Source organism: Hylobates moloch, unplaced genomic scaffold (genome assembly GCF_009828535.3).
Source record: "Hylobates moloch isolate HMO894 unplaced genomic scaffold, HMol_V3 SCAFFOLD_1, whole genome shotgun sequence".
Classification (NCBI taxonomy): Eukaryota; Metazoa; Chordata; class Mammalia; order Primates; family Hylobatidae; genus Hylobates; species Hylobates moloch.
In genome coordinates this window covers 170122161-170139169 of record NW_026652276.1, presented here as the reverse complement: position 1 = coordinate 170139169, position 17009 = coordinate 170122161, and the positions used below count along the sequence as shown (strand labels likewise).

At 34.6% G+C, this 17009-nt stretch overlaps 1 protein-coding gene across 2 annotated transcripts in view; it reads left to right on the top strand.

Annotated features, from left to right (window-relative positions):
* The window catches only part of CFAP69 (cilia and flagella associated protein 69), a 72226-nt gene that overhangs the window by 24732 nt on the left and 30485 nt on the right, over positions 1–17009 (top strand). For both annotated transcript variants that reach the window (XM_058424937.1, XM_032761129.2), the window contains exons 7-13: positions 2817–2966; positions 3072–3249; positions 5275–5398; positions 8360–8408; positions 8502–8623; positions 10900–11116; positions 13666–13830. In XM_058424937.1, the coding sequence (XP_058280920.1) occupies positions 2817–2966; positions 3072–3249; positions 5275–5398; positions 8360–8408; positions 8502–8623; positions 10900–11116; positions 13666–13830 (1005 nt within the window). The remainder of the gene's footprint in view (positions 1–2816; positions 2967–3071; positions 3250–5274; positions 5399–8359; positions 8409–8501; positions 8624–10899; positions 11117–13665; positions 13831–17009) is intronic.

The following is a 17009-nucleotide window of genomic DNA, read 5'->3' as shown; positions in this document are numbered from 1 at the left end:
ATAATATCTGCCCCCACTCAGTTAAATGTTAAACTACCAATGCCCGGGCCATTCTCCATCCTGTTTGGGAAAATACTTCTATGTGTTATAGCTAAGGGACCTTAATATACAGTGGTAAATGAACCACACTGGATTGGTTGGGACCAAGACAGTGGCACATGCACTGTGAGTATATAATGTTAAGATGTACTTCTTACCTTCATAGTTTCTGTAATTTCTAATCAATCTAGGAAGGGAGAGAAGATATAAACGATAATTTCTTAAATTATATGATGCTTAATATAGGTGGAAATAAGAGTCTGTGGTAGTTCAAAAGAAAGATTATTTAAGACTAAGGAAAAATGGGAACCAGAAGTCAGTTAAAAAAAGACAATTTAAAAAAAAGAAAACAGAAATTCAGGGAAAACAGAAGTCAAAAAGTAAAACAAAAAAATGGAACAACACCTAAACTAGAGAAATGAATAAGGAGATTATTAAATGTCCAATTTGAACTATTGATGAGATAGATGGGTAGGAGTGTCTTGGTAGATAAAAGGTATTGGATACTAAAAGCAACAGGGACCAGAAATACAGGTTTGGAATCCACCCAAATAGAGTTGAAAATTGAAGCCACCAGAATGGTTGAGTTTGCCAAGAGATAAAACATATAAGCAGCAAGGCATCAAGAATGACATGGAGAGTGTCCATATTGAGGTTTGGAAAAAATGATTAAAAGAAATTGGCAATGAAGGGAGGCTCAAATAGGAGGAAGAAAACCTAAAGATTGCCATGTCTTGTGTGCCAATGAATGAAATATTTGACAAAGGAGGAGGAAGTTGTCTCAGTGTCAAATGCTGCAGTTTTCTGTAATTGAAGAGTTAAAAGGCCAAGTTAATGTGACACCTGAAAAGTTGTAGTTAATCTTTGACAGATCTATTGATACAAAATGGTCAGGGCAGATGCAGGATTAAATAATCAGAGGACTGTGAGAGTAGAGGCACTGGATTTGAGAGTGAGAGAGTAGTGGCAGTTCATGAATGCAGACATATCTTAAGATCAGATGGTGAAGAAAAAGAAGATGGAGAACAGCTCAGCTAGTGCAAAGTCAGAGAAAGGTTATTTGGGTTTTGTTGTTTTTAGGATAGGAAGAAATCACATTTGTAGGCAGAGGAGCTAGAAGCTGGTAAGAAAGAAATGGGAAGGCGAAATTCTCAAAGAAAGCCCAAGAGGATGGAATTAAGAGCACAAGCTTAGAGTTAACCTTGGCAAAATACAGACGCCCTTCAAAGAAAGGGAGACAAGTGGTGTAGGACTTAAGACAAAGGAGTATTATGGGGCAAAGACGTGAGGTTGATTTGGTCAGGCTCTGAAAATTAGGAATCAGTGCTCTCACTATCCCACAGTTGGTTTCAAGTAATGGGTATGGCCAGACATCCGGGACCACAGCTGAAAAGTCCTCAGTATAGCAGTTGAAAGAGACATAGCCCTGGAGACAGGAATTAAGTCCATGAGCTTTAATAGTGTTATATCCCTCTATTAAAATGTACCTGCAATAGAAAAAGATACAGTAAGTATAAAGTACATTTTGGTCCATCCATATGATAGACTATTATGCACATAAAAATCATGATTTTTGAAAACACTTTATAGGATGGGGAAAAGCTTACAATAAAAGTTTTAGTGAGTACAGTAGAATATAAAATTCTGTATACTAGTATGTTGTTAAAATTGTATGCATACATTAAAAATATCACAAGAAATATTTGAAAATGTTAATGTTATCTCTAGATGATGAAAATATAGGCAATTTTTACCTTCCTCTTCTTACTTTTTAAATACTTTTTATAATTCATGAGGTGACTAGCTAGAGCATATCATAGAAAGCTCATCAGGGCATTGGACAGGGCCTTGTCCACAGCCAGAGATCATATTTACAAATATAAGACAAACTGACAGATACCTCAGAACTAGGACAAAGTTAAGGAATCTAGTTGGACTCAAAAATCAAAAAGTCAGGGAGTTAGATAAGTGAGATCACTAAGAAAAAATAAAGCCTCATCTCAGTAAATGAGGACCCTTTGGTGTTTATTTAATCCCTCTAGTTGAATGTAGTTAGGCAGGCACCTGTGTACCTGCATCAAAAGGAGAGTTGGTATTTCTCACAGGTGCTAAGACAGAAGGAATTTTTATAAGACGTGTCACCAAGAATCAAACTTCCCTCAAATACCATTAAATTCTTTCACAATTATCAGAGTAGCATTACATTTTTCACCTCTTATTTTATTGCTGACACTACGTAATTGTTGTCCCTTGAAAGTACTGAAGTAATGCATTGGACCTAAACAGTGAAACTGACTAGTGAAAACATTCAGTATTTGTAATCAAATCATTTTCCGTTATAGAAAGTCATATCTACTGACAAGAAATATTGCTTTTTTTTAGAATTTAGGATGTTTCCAAAATTCCTGGTCCTATTTTAAATACTACACCAGGGATCAGCAAAATCTGGGTCCCAGGTCAAACTAGGCCTACTGAAACAAAATTGTGTTAGAATACAGCCATGCCCACTTATATTTGTACTGTTTATTACTGCTTTCTTGCTACAATGTGCTATAGAGTTGAGCAGTTGACAAGAAACCTTATAACCTGCAAAGCTTAAAATACTATCTGGCCCTTTACAGAAAAATGTGGCCCATCCCTATGCTGCACAATTCTTAAATTCCATACACTTTTAAAAAGTTTTTCTTGCTGTTCCTTAATAATAAATTACTCATTCTTTTGTCTTAATGATCATTCTGTGAGATAACTATTTGTATTTATTAACGAATTGTTGTTAGGTTACCAGCAAGCGAGTTCATCATACAAGATTCAAATGGCTGAAGTTGGAGGATTAGCAAAAACAATGGTCCAGTCAATGACCTTGCTTGAAAATCAACTTGTTGAGAAACTTTGGGTACTTAAAGTTCTGCAGCATCTCTCAACTTCTGGTTTGTATATTATTAAGTTTAAACACTTCATTGTCAACTACTTTTGTTTCTGTCTAAAAATGTCAATATTGTAAAGCACAAATAATTTTTAAAATTTATTTTCAGAAGTTAATTGTACTATAATGATGAAAGCACAAGCAGCCAGTGGAATCTGTACTCACCTCAATGACCCAGATCCCTCTGGACAGCTTTTATTTCGTTCATCAGAAATACTTTGGAACTTGCTGGAAAAATCTTCAAAAGAAGAAGTCATACAACAGCTTAGTAACTTGGAATGTTTGCTGTAAGTGTATGTGGTTGGATAGGAATGTTCTTTTAATCTTAAAATGACAGCCAGTGACATAACTAATATCTTTCTTTGAATCTGTGTTCAATTACGTTTTAGATTCATGTAATGGCTATGTTTCAGGAAATCTTTTTTTGTTCCATGGTATAAATGAATCTGCACAATAACAAGCCACACTTTTCTATGTGGAAGGCTCTTGAAGTAGCTTCTTAACACTAAAATATACCTTGGAATATACATAAAATAAAATTAGACTTTAGAAGAACTATTTATTTATCCAGTGAATCTATTATTGAGTGCTTACTGTCTCCCAGATATTGCAGTAAGCATTAGCAACAAAATGTGAGTAAGCCTTCAAGTTGCTTCTTCACTTATTCAACAAGTAATTGTCTGCTCTATGCCAGCTTCAGTATTAAACCATAGAAATACCACTGAAAACAATATAGCTATTGTCTCTGCTTTCGTGGACTTTACATTGTGCTAGGAGGGATGGGCAAGTAAATAGACAACTAAAAGAGAACATACTAAATGTTATGAAACAGATTATTGTAAGATGCTACATGTTCTTCAGAAGATCAATCAGCACATTTTTGTTTGCAAGTGACTAAAAATCCAACTGATCAAAGCAATATAGAAAATTTATGGCTTATTTAACTACAAAGTCAAGGATAAAACTGGTTTCATGTGCAGCTTTATTCAGGGATCAGCAGATATTAGGACTTCATCCCTCCTCTCTCTACACTGTCTTCCATGATGCTGGCTTCACACCCAAGCCTATGTAGTAAGACCTAAGAAGTCTAGGATCACATCATCTCAACCTCAAATCAAGCAGAAGAGAAACCTTGCTATCCTGAAGGCTCAGAGAAAAGTCTTTGAATTGAGTCCAATTTGGCCCTGAATGGTCTAATATTGGTCAAATGCCTGTTCCACAGTGATTTATTAGTGCCAAAAGAAAAAATGCTCTGACTGGCGAAAAGGCAGCTGAAGGCAGCCTCACAGGAGCAAAAGTCAGGAAGGGGTAAATGCCTAAATAAAAATAAGAATGCTTTTCTTATAAAAAGGGCAAGTAGGTCCCAGGAGGCAAAGCAACAAATATCTACTATTAATACAAGGGAACCTAACTCAGAGTTGGAGAATTAATAACTGCTTCCTAATGAACTCAAGTCTAGTAACTGAATGACAAACAGGACTTGGTAACACAGAAAAGTTTTGCATGCGGAGAGCATCCTAGACAGGGAAAACAAGTGGAAATATAATTAGCAAAATCAGAAAACTAAAATTCAGTATGATGAGAGCAGAAGGAACAGGCTACAATGGTGAGAGATGAGGCTAACAATGTTATCAGGGACCATAACATGAAAGGCCTAATAAGCCTTGTTAAGGAGGTAGGACTTAATCCTAAGAACAAAGAATAGTCTTTAAATGGTTTTACAAAGGAAGATGACATGATTGAATGTGTTATAGAGCTGTCACTTTGACCACCATGTGTAATAGACTGGTTTAGTGGATTCTTATCCGGTACATAGAGAATTAAAGGCAGATTTGGAAGTGTAAAAAATATTAGAAATATGTTCAAATGAATAGTATAATATAAAAAGGGAGATTTTGTTGATAGACATTCAGGTAGTATTTCCATAAAAGTATGTGTTTTCATTTGAGCTGCTATAACAAAGTACCATAAACTGGGTGGTTTATAAACAGCAGAAAGTTATTTTTCATAGTTTGGGAGGCTAGAATTCTGAGATCAGGGTGCCAGTGTGGCTGGGTTCTGATGAGGGTGCTCTTCTGGGTTGCATACTGCTGATATCTTGTATTCTTACATGGAGGAAAGAAAGCGAGACAGCTCTCTGGAGTCCCTTTTATAAGGGCACTAATTCCATTCACGAGGGCTCATTACCTCCCTAAGGCCTCACTCCTAAAACCGTCACATTGGGGGTTAGGATTTAAATATATGAATTTTGGAGGGACACAAACATTTAGTGTATAACAATATAGTTTTTAAAATATGATTTTACTTTCTAGGGCTTTGAAGGAAGTATTTAAAAATCTGTTTATGAGAGGTTTCAGTCATTATGACCGTCAGCTTAGAAATGACATATTAGTGATCACTACAATTATAGCTCAAAATCCTGAAGCACCAATGATTGTAAGTATGAATCAAATTGCATTAATTTTAATTGTGGAAGTGGTGGGTGTGGGTGAAAGAAGTCCTATATTATGTTGGAGTATTTGTGTATTTTGTTGTAATGCTAAGTTATGCTGTAATATCATGATGGTCACCAGTGTGCTTATCACTCTGCCAATTCTTCTTTGCAATCCTTTGGAAATTTGGAATCTTCCTCATATTGTGTGATTTATACACGTATTTACCACTTATGATGCTTTTCTTTCCTTCCTGATGATTTCAGTTTCCATCTGGCATCATTTTTCTTTCACTGGAAGAACTTTGTTCACAATTTCTTGTGGTGCAAATCTGCTGACTGCTGGCAACAAATTATCTTAGTTTTCTTTTATCTGAAAATATATTTAATTCATCTTAATTCTTAAAGTCTATGCTCATTGAATATGGAACTCTAGGCTGAAAAATGTTTTTGTTTAGCATTTCAAAGATAAAGTTCCACTGTCTTCTGTCATCTGTTGTTTCTGATGAGAAATATTCAGTGTGAGGTTCCATGGTGTAATGGTGAGCACCCTGGACTCTGATGAGAAGTATCCATTATTTCAAATCATTATTTCCCTATGTATAATATATCATCTTTTTCTCTCACTGTTTTCAAGATTTTCAGTCTATCTTTGGTTTCTAGCAGTTTCGAAATGATGTGCTAAGGTGAGATCTCCTTTGTATTTGTTCTGCTTAGGTTTCATAGAGCTTCTTGGATATATAAATTTAAGTCTTTAAGAAGATTTGGAGAACTCTTGGCCATTATTTCTTCAAATATTTTTTCAGCCCCATTCTCTCTCCCCGCTTTGTCAGGGACTCTGATTAATTTTATGTTTGACTTTTTGATATTGTCCCACAGGTTTGTGAGGCTCTGCTCACTTTTTTCAATCATTTTTCTCTCTATTCTTCAGGTTGGATAATTTGTATTGTCTATATATTTAAATTCACTGACTTTTTTATTTCTGTCATCTCCATTCTGCTGTTAATCTCATCCAGTGCATTTTTACTTCAGATATATTTTTCAGTTTTAGAACTTATTTTGGTTCCTTTTTATAGTGTCTCTCCTGAGAGTTCTTATCTTTCTATTCATTATGAGCATCTTTACTGTAGATTCTGGTATACTCCTCTGAAGAGTTTTTAATAACTATACATTTAACCTGGCTGTACTCATCCCTTTGAGGTATGGCAGCCCAAATCTCAATTCAGTTCTTGCCTGGGATGCTGGAGTATTCTCTGCACTTGTGTGGTTCAAATATCAGCCAGATATTTGGGAAGAGTTTGTACACAGAATTTAGCATTCTCTCTCTCTGGCTGTCTCCTTTATGGGATTTCTCCCTTCACTTTCCAGTGGCTGTGGTTGCCTCTGTCCTCTCGTTCTTCAGGCCACTAAGACCACAGGGTTACTCTGAGTTTTAGCATTCCCACGAGGTATAGAATGTGGCCTGCTCTCAAGCCAAAAGCCTTTTTTTTTTTTTTTTTTTTTTTTTTTTTTTTTTTTTGAGACGGAGTCTCGCTCTGTCGCCCAGGCTGGAGTGCAGTGGCACGATCTCAGCTCACTGCAAGCTCCACCTCCCGGGTTCGCACCATTCTTCTGCCTCAGTCTTCCGAGTAGCTGGGACTACAGGCACCCGCCACCACACCCGGCTAATTTTTTTGTATTTTTAGTAGAGACAGGGTTTCACTGTGTTAGCCAGGATGGTCTCAATCTCCTGACCTAGTGATCTGCCCGCCTTGGCCTCCCAAAGTGCTGGGATTACAGGCGTGAGCCACCGCGCCCGGCCCCAAAAGCCTTTTTTAAAATGGGAAACATGTAGTACCATTCCCTTCTACAAAATTCTGACATCCTTCCAGTGTCTGCTTACTCTTGGTCACAAGATAGTTTTATTTGTCACCAGCAGGAGAATTTCTCTCAGAGCTACTACTTATCTGTACCAGAAGCTGAGCCTTCACATATTTTATAATTAAAAATCACTGAATGATTGAAATTATTTAATAGAGATCCTTGGCAACAATATTCACAAGTCAGGCACGTAAGTTCTAGTTGTGCTACAAAGAACTGGCTGTGAAGACCTCAGCCCACTAACAGTGGACGTCAAGTAGTCCCAAGAGTCATGGAATTCATGCTGTGCAAATAGGGAAACAGTCCTACATAGTATCCTAGTTAAAGCTGCAACTTATAGGTGGACCTTTGTTTCTCTAGAAGCCCCTGGTCAGGTAGTAATTTCTCATTAGTGTCCTTGCAAACACTCAGATGAATTTCACAAATGTGAGTCAAAGGAAATAATATCTTCAGCATCTAAAGAAACCATATAGATCCTAAAGTAATGGGGCTATAAACTACAAGCTCGTAAGCCCAGGGTTTGCCCCTGTAAACTCTCCCTAATGTGCAAAGTCTAACCAGGATATCTCTGTCAGGAATGCTGACATGCTAAAATGTTTGCAACTCTGGTGATTCTGCAGGGCTTTTCATGCTAAGTAGGAACTACTTTATTATCTCTTGACCAAACATTTGACATAACAAGAATGGTTGGGGTAGAAGTGGAAGTGTTTAAAAAGAAAAGCTGTTGAGAATAACTGGATTTTCCTCCCTTACTGTGTCATTTGAAGTATAGATAATGAATTATAGAAGTACTGTAAAGACTTAATATACTTTGGATCCTTAACAATTTTAAACAGACTACTCATAGAATAATATAAAATATTTCATAGAACCTACAGAAGTAAGTTTAAAATTAAATAAATCTGACTTATTTAATTTTATAAGCTTATCTGGCTATATGTTTTTATTTTTTGCTTCACCCTTTATTACTATTCATGCTTTATGAATTCAAATGAATGACAGTAGGAGAATTTGATAAATGTACATAAGTAGTAAATATGAGCATCTGCATCATAACTTTCATCTTATTCATTCCTCTTTCTGCTTATTTTATGTATTTATATTAGGAATGTGGCTTTACCAAGGATTTGATACTGTTTGCCACCTTTAACGAAGGTAAAAAACATAAAACTTTAAACTTCTTATAATTATCTTGATGAGTCTTGTACAACATTTAAGCTTTCATTTTACTTTTTTTTTCCCTCACAGTTAAAAGTCAAAATCTTTTGGTAAAAGGACTTAAGCTTTCTAATTCCTATGAAGATTTTGAGTTGAAGAAATTACTATTCAATATAATTGTGATCTTATGTAAAGATTTACCTACTGTACAGGTAAAGAGTAATCAAGGCAGGAAAATCAATAAAAATTGTCTCACTTTGTAGTAAAACTATTTTAAAGTCCTGACTGTAACTATTTTATCAGTTCATATATTTACCATAGAAAGTAGTAAAATCTTACTGGCCTGAATTTTAACTTTAAAATTTTTCTTTGCTTATCTGTTAATAAACCATGAAGTACTTAAATTTAAACCACATAAACCAAAGAAAAATAGTAGAACCTAAGAGATTTAATAATACAGTTAAATCTCTTGAATTAGACAGCATAAAATGAAAGAAGCTTCACATAGGCCCATTCCAGCCTAATAATCTGTCTCTGACCATAGTAACAAGGACTGATTTAATGCTGGAGAAAATTATTAACCTCTGTGATACCAATCTCAAACTCTTATGAACCTGCTTTTTCATCACACAAACCTAATGTCTTTAATTACTTTTACTCTCTATGAATTTATCTTAATACTTTGTTTCCTGCATAACAGCGTGATGTAATTTGAAGAACATTGGAACTGAATTTCACTTCTGGCTTATCACCTACTAGCTATGTAGCCTTAGCAAAATTACCTCATCTATCTGTGGTTCATTTCCTCCTTCTGTAAAGGAAAGATTATAATGCTTCGGCCCTGCTCACAGGTCTATTGTGAAGTTGCGATGAAGGCTTTTTAAACTATAAAGTGATAGTAAATGTATTATTAACAATTCTGTTTAGTTAGTTACTGCATTAAGTGAAATTTCCATTTAGTCTAAAACTCTACCAAGCTCCAAGGACTACCATGAAAAAGAAGTAGGAATTCAGTCTATCAACTTCACTACTAGTAATAGAAAGATGGGATAGTCTAGCAGTAAAGGCTTTAGTCAGACAATCTCAGTGCTACCACTTTCTAGCTATGTGGCATTGAATGGGTTGTTTGATTTCTCTAAATCCCAGGTAGCTCAACTTCAACATGGGGATAACACCTACCTCGAGATTATTATGAGGATTTAACTGAGCTGAGCATTTTCTTAGTAATGCAACTTTAAGGAATATATGTATTTTCAAATGCTCAGGAAAGGAAAAATTGTCTTTATAATTGTAACTTTATTATTTGTGACAAAAACTACATACTGTGTAGAACCTAAATGTATTTTCCAAAATGCAAATGGAAAATCATTTGGAAAATTATTCCATAAAGTATGGTTCATTATTCCAATACAGTATTATATAAATATTAAAATTAGACCTATAAAGATAATAAAATTTACACTACAGTTTATAAGTCAATTCTAATTGATTGAACAACATTTTTATAGGCAACAGAGCCAAGTAGCACAGATTATGGTGAGGAGCTTCTTAAAACGCTTTGTGAGCGGTGAAATCAACAATTTTTATGTGTCACATAATTTGTGGTCCAGTAATATTACTAGTAATAATAATGAATATGTACACTATCATTTGCAATACACAGGGGGTTTTTTGAAACACTATATACTTAATTCTAGCAATAATGTTAGAAGTAGTAGTTATTCTTGTTTTCTCAACTCTAAATCTTGCATTCTTTTCATGTGGACTAGTAGGGAATTAGAAAAATTAATTGTTTTTGTTAAAATCTTTATAGAATAATGCCAAATTAAAAGAAAATTAAATATAGCATATGGTGTTTTATTCTCTTGTGAATCATAAATATGCATCCATCAGAATCAGCTGTATTAATTCTGTTGTCATAATAGCTATGCATTTTAATCTCATTTTTATTAAAATGATGGGTTCAATAAAATTTTAAAGTACTAGGCATGCAATGAAACACACCTTGTGACCTAACTGACATTTATTTGGTAGAATGTTTATGTAAGTTCTGTTGTATGTGGTTAAATATTCACTGTAGTCATTACCTCAGACAAAATTATTTTTTATGGTACACAACTGAGTCTGTGAGATATTTCCTTTTTAAAAAGAGAGTGAGGAAAAAAATGTCAGCACTTGCCCCAAAATATTCTACTCCTATGGTTTTATTATAAGCAGGAACTACATTGCATATATGAGCAGCAAAAACAAAAAATTAATACATATTTTATATTATTGTCAGAGAGTACATACCTCAGAAAAGAGGATTATAACTGTTATTTAATTTTGGGGTGTTTTTTTGGTACCTATCATAGATTGGGGTTATTTTATAAAGGAATTATTTTGAAATAATCCTCAATAAAACATCAAAATGTACATTTTTTGTTTAATTACCTTAAAGTATTTTTAGCTATGTTTCTAACAAAGTATCCTTTGTTCTTTCTCACAGCTATTAATTGATGGCAAAGTTATTTTGGCTTTGTTTACCTATGTTAAGAAGCCTGAGAAACAAAAAATAATTGACTGGTCTGCAGCACAGCATGAAGAATTACAACTGCATGCAATTGCCACTTTGTCATCAGTGGCTCCTTTATTAATAGAAGAATACATGTCATGCCAGGGAAATGCTCGAGTCCTTGCATTTCTAGAATGGTGTGAGAGTGAAGGTGAGTGGCCCTTCAAGATTCTTGTCAAAATTCTAATCTTCATATTTCAACTGAATGCTCAATATATGCATAGAAATAACAATGAAGTTAATTAAAGCCATAAGAAGTAAAAACATATAGACCTATCTTCTTAATGTATTTATATGTTGTTTTAAGAAAAACACAGATTTTATTTAAAGTCAGATGTTAGTAAATGTCATAGTTGATGCACACCTGAAAGAAATCATACATGTAACTTAAATTTTTATATTATTAGACCTATCTAAAAATTATATTTGGGAAGAAAATAAATCCTGGCAATATTTTATTTGCTTTGTTTGTTTGTCGAGACAGGGTCTCACCCTGTCACCCAGGCTACAGTACAATGGCATGCTCATGGCTCACTGCAGCCTCAACCTCCTGGGCTCTAGCGATCCTCCCACCCCAGCCTTCCCAGTAGCTGGGACTGCAAGTGCATGTCACCACACGAAGCTAATTTTTGTATTTTATATAGACAGGGTTTTGCCATGTTGCCCAGGCTGGTCTCAAACTCCTGGGCTCAAGCCATCTGCCTACTTCGGCCTCTCACAGTGTTGCGATTGCAGGCGTGAGCCTGAAATCAATTACAATATTGCCCAGTCTGGCAGTATTATAATGCACTCATTCAACAAATATTTATGACTGCCTACTGGGTACTAGATACTGTCTTCACTACTGAAAATACAGTTAGGCTTAAAATAAATATCCTTTTCTCTATGGAGCTTAAAATCTAGATCTCTAGCCAGAAGTAATGACTCCAGTGTGGTCTACCAAATTAGTAGAGCCCCAATTTGTTGGTATTTTGTTTTAGTTCTTAGAAAGGAAATAAGAAATACATTCTTTTTAAAAAAGTTTTATAAGGAAGATATTACTTCTTTTCTGGTAGACATTTTACTGTGGAAATAATTTTGTATGATGCATTTTCATTAGATCAAGAATGTCACCCATTTATGCATGAAGGAGGAAAAAAATGATAGCCTTTTTATTTTCTAGTTTCTAATATGGTGAGCTACAAAATTTAGTCTTGTAAGTTATTTTCCACTAAATAAAGCAATTCTTCAGTCTATCCTTTATATCATTTATGTTTGTAGAAGACTTTAAGGCAAAAGGGGAAATGCTGGCTAATAAGAGAAACACTGATAGCTAATAGTTATTCAGAACCTACTATCTGGTGAGCCTTAAACACCTTCCAAGTATTAAGTCATTTAGTCCTCTCAACAAACTTAGGAGGTTATAGGTATTCTTATTATCCCTGTGTATCAGATGGGTAGAACTCAGTCTAAGAAGCTAAATAATTATTCCTGGCCACAAGTGGCAGAGCAAAAATTTAACCCAGGTTCTATAATAGAACCCACAATTTTAACCAACATGCAATACTCAGAACAGAATTTTCAACTTTTTTTTTATCTAGAAACATAAAGCTACTTCTGAAAGAAGCTTTTAAAGAAAGCATAGCATAAAGAAGGGAGTATTTGCCTTGCTACTTATCAAGACCTATGATAAAGCTATAGTAATTAAAATTATGTGGTACTGGGTCATGGATAGACCAATGGCATGGAATATATGGAAGGCTGGCATTATGAGAGATGATATTGCCAATCAGTGAGGGAAAGGTGGTGTTGGGGCAGTTGGTCTTCCAATATAAATGAAAAAATAAATGAATAAATAAATAAATTTTTCAATAAATGAAAAAATAAAAATTAGACCTCTTCACTTTGTTTTTTCTAAAAATCAATTGCAAAAGTAATAAAGATGTAAATATGAAAAGTCATACAGTGAAAGTCTTAGAAGAAAACATGGTAAAATATCTTTTTTGCTAGATATCAGGGTAGGAAAGGTTTCTTTAAAAAGACTCATGAGTTTAAGGTATAAGAAAAGACCAATGCATTTAACTACTGTAAAACGTACAAATGTCTGTTTGACAAAATCTAAGTGAAATACTAATTTACAAATTGAGAGATGACATTTACTACCCCTGTGACTGATAATAGATTAGAATCCAGGTTCATAAAGAACTCCTATATATCAACAAGAAAACAACTCAGTAGAGAAGTATACAAGGACTAGGGACTGCCATGTCACATGGAAAAACTCTGGTCACATGGAAAAACTCTTCTCAATGGATATAAGAGGACATGAACCAGAATGTTTATTTTAACAGTTTATACTAGTGAATGGATAAACTATAATTCATTTATAAAAATGAATGCTGAAGCCAATTAAAATGAATAATCTAGATCTACTTGTGACAATGTGAATAATTTTTAAAATAAACATGTTGAGTAACAGAAGCAAATTGCAAAAGATACATATAATATGATACATTTGAGTAAAATTCTAAAACACATACTTCTATTCTGAGAATAGTAAGAGGGAAAAGGGATAATATTTTATTTCTCTAAAAAAACTAAAGCAAATATGACAAAATTTTAACATTTGTTTAAACTTTTGATAGATGTATAAGGTATCTGATATATTTAATTTGTTTATTTGAAATGTTTTTGTTTTAAATTATCACTTTTTCTCCACAGATCCGTTTTTCAGTCATGGTAACAGTTTTCATGGTTCAGGTGGCCGAGGCAACAAGTTTGCCCAGATGCGTTACAGTTTAAGACTCCTGAGAGCCATGGTCTACCTTGAAGATGAGACTGTAAACAAAGATCTTTGTGAAAAGGGAACAATTCAGCAAATGATAGGTGAAATATAACATGGTGGTTTACTGATGAAAGAGGAATACTTTTAATAGTAGTAGTTTTGTTTGAAATGTTTTTCCAAAATTTATTTTGTCTTTATGACAGAGAAACTCCTGAATATTTTCTTGATTTTTGTTTCATATTGTTGCTATAAATCAGTGTGTCTTCTTATTGAAATATCATACTCACTAACCCTTTAAACATTTATTTCTTCAACTCAGATATCATTTCATTTAGGATTATCTTTATCTTTTTTTAAAATGGGCTATTGTTATGTTTTATTCTTTTAGTAATAAAGGTCACCACTTTTGACCAAGCCTTTTGGAGCTATTTTAAAACAGGATAACATGGCATGTTCCAATGCATGTGTCATAACAGAACATTGATACGTTGGTATTTACAGAAATGTACAGAGGAGTTTCTTCTCTGATATGAAATATCACAATATCCTTGACTTTTAACACACTTGACTATGCTAGATGAGAAAATGGAAACTATGGATATCATAGAAAGATAGCATGTGTCACCCTATACGTCATCAATTAGACACTTAATGAGTATCTCCTAAAATAAATACACATAAACTCAGCGTAAAATTCAGAACCCCTAAACAAAAGCTGCCTTACCTTTTGTTATTTAAAAAATAAATAATTCTCTAGATCATACCTTTCCTTGACTTTGAAAAGAGCTATTTCAGTTGTTCGTATTCAGTGATTGCTTCACTAGTCAATTATATAATCTGCTAGATGTCAATTAATTATAAATGCCTACTCAAAAAATCTTCTACTTGTTAAATTAAGGTGATTACTCTTCCATCATTAGTGGAGTGGAGTGGTGCTCTTCAATAATAATAATATAGGAAATAGCAGGAAATCGAAGTATATTGAAAAGGAGCTAGGTGAAAACATTTACCTTTTTGCCCAGTTTGTTTGGGATGAACAAACCTGAAAGTACATTTTATCATTCCTGTGCACATTCTGTTGCACAAAACTCAGTCTAACTAGAGGAAATCCAGGAAATGTAATCTTTCATATGTCTAGGAAGATCTCTTAATCCTACCTGCACTAGCGAATAGGGTAGAGAAAAGGGAAAACAAATAGCAATGTTTTTTTTCTTCTTAGAACCTTTTCCCTTTAACTGGAAAGAAGTTGATCTTTATGTTAAGTTCTTAGAGGCAGGGACCTTGTCTTATTGAGTCTAACATGGCTTTGTAGTAGTAACGTGCTTAATAAGTAGTAACTAGATTTTAAATGTAAATGTTTATACACTTCCTGGGTACAGTGTACACTGCTTGGTGACAGGTGCACCAAAATCTCAGAAACCACCAATAAAGAACTTATCCATGTAACCAAAAACCACCTATTCCCCCAAAACTATTGAAATAAAATATAAATGTTTATATACTTCCTATGTAGACACTGGGGTTACAAACACATATAGAGCAGGACACTGAGGACCTTTTCCTTAATGAGAAAATAGAAACTACATACATCATAGAAAGATAGCATGTGTTAGCCTATACGTCATCAATTAGACACTTAATGAGTAGTACAGCGTAAATGTTACAGAAACTAAGAGGCTTGGGTAGTTTTCAAGGCTAGGAAGTCTTAGGATTCTGTGAGGTAAGGGTAGTTTAGAGGTGGAAAAGAAGAGAAGGCCTTCAAGCAAGGAAATACCATGAACAGAGAGACATGGTCCTGAAATATGCATGGTGATGTGTTCAGAACCAGTTTAAAAGGAGCCAAAGTTTTATGAAGATAAATAACACAAGATAGGTTAATTGTATAATCAGAGGCCAAGATGGAATGAGTTTTGAGTGATTGACAGTAGTTCGAACTTCATCCTCTTAAGGCATGGAGAGCCTCAAAGTGTTTTGATTAGTGAGGTTATACGTACAATGTTATGTTTTAGGAAGAAGAATCTGGGAGAAATAGAATGATCTATAACAAGGAGAGAATAAAGGCAAGGAGTTGAAGGGTACAGAAATATGAGCATTATACTATGTGTTACAGGCAGCAGGGAAAGTTTCTGCCTGCACCCAGGTAGGAAGAAGAATGAGATGATCTAGAAAGAAGAAGCAGACCTATGGCCAGTCAAACTGGATTCCCAGAAGAAGTTCCTGATAAAGCGATATAGGCCCCTCTATCCATGGCATACCCCAGCACTGGGCCTCCAGCAGGCCCATCTAGCCTCTCTTAGGGTCTGATCCCCCACCTGTAATTCATCCTAATGGGACCTAGAATAGTCACTCAGGGCCAGTTATGGAGATAGGCTATGATTTCCGTGGCCCTTCTACTTTGGAACATAGCTCCATACTTTCCCACTAATGCCAGTTACCCCTTTAACAGAGAAAAAGTGACTTTTTTTCTTTATTTAAAGCTTAAAAAAATCCTTTTTGAGGCAAAAGTGTATCATGAATATCATTTCATCAGTGTTAGTAGCCATCTTCAGTCCTTTTCAATTTCAATTAGAAGCAAAAGAGGGATTTTAAAGGATATGGAATACTGTTACCTAAAGTTGTTTAAAACACCTTCAGTTAGACATCAAGGAAAGATGCAGAAAGCAATAACGGGAATAGAAAACACACCTAAAGAGATCTGCCACCTTTGCTTAGAATTGACCCTGTTAACCATGAGGAGAGGAAGAGATTAGGCAAACCACAGTCAGGAAATTTGGTCATATATTTGCAAAGGCACTCATTTCCTACCTCATGAAACTCTGCATATTTTTAAACACAGTTTGCTGAGCAAAGTTTCAGGTTATTGGGGCATCCTTTAATGACATACTATTAATTCTGAACTAGAATTTCTATATATGTGAGGCTATGGATTACATTGAGAAGTTCTATATATGTAGGTGGGGCTACTGATTGTATTGAAAGCTCCAGGAATTCATTTATCATCTTCATTTTGCAGCCTCTAGGTTACTATGCAATGAAAATACTCTCTTCTAAAATAGTTTTTCTAGGCTGGGCATGGTGGTGCACGCCTGTAATCCCAACGCTTTGCAAGGCCGATACAGGAGGATTACTTGAGCCGAGGAATTCAAGATTAGCCTGGGCAACATAATAAGACCCTGTCTCTTTATAACAAATAAAAATAAATAATAAAATAGAAGTTTCTCTAGCCAAATAAACTTTTTAGAAGAGATTTCCAAACAGTAATTGATCAAAATAAAAGTAG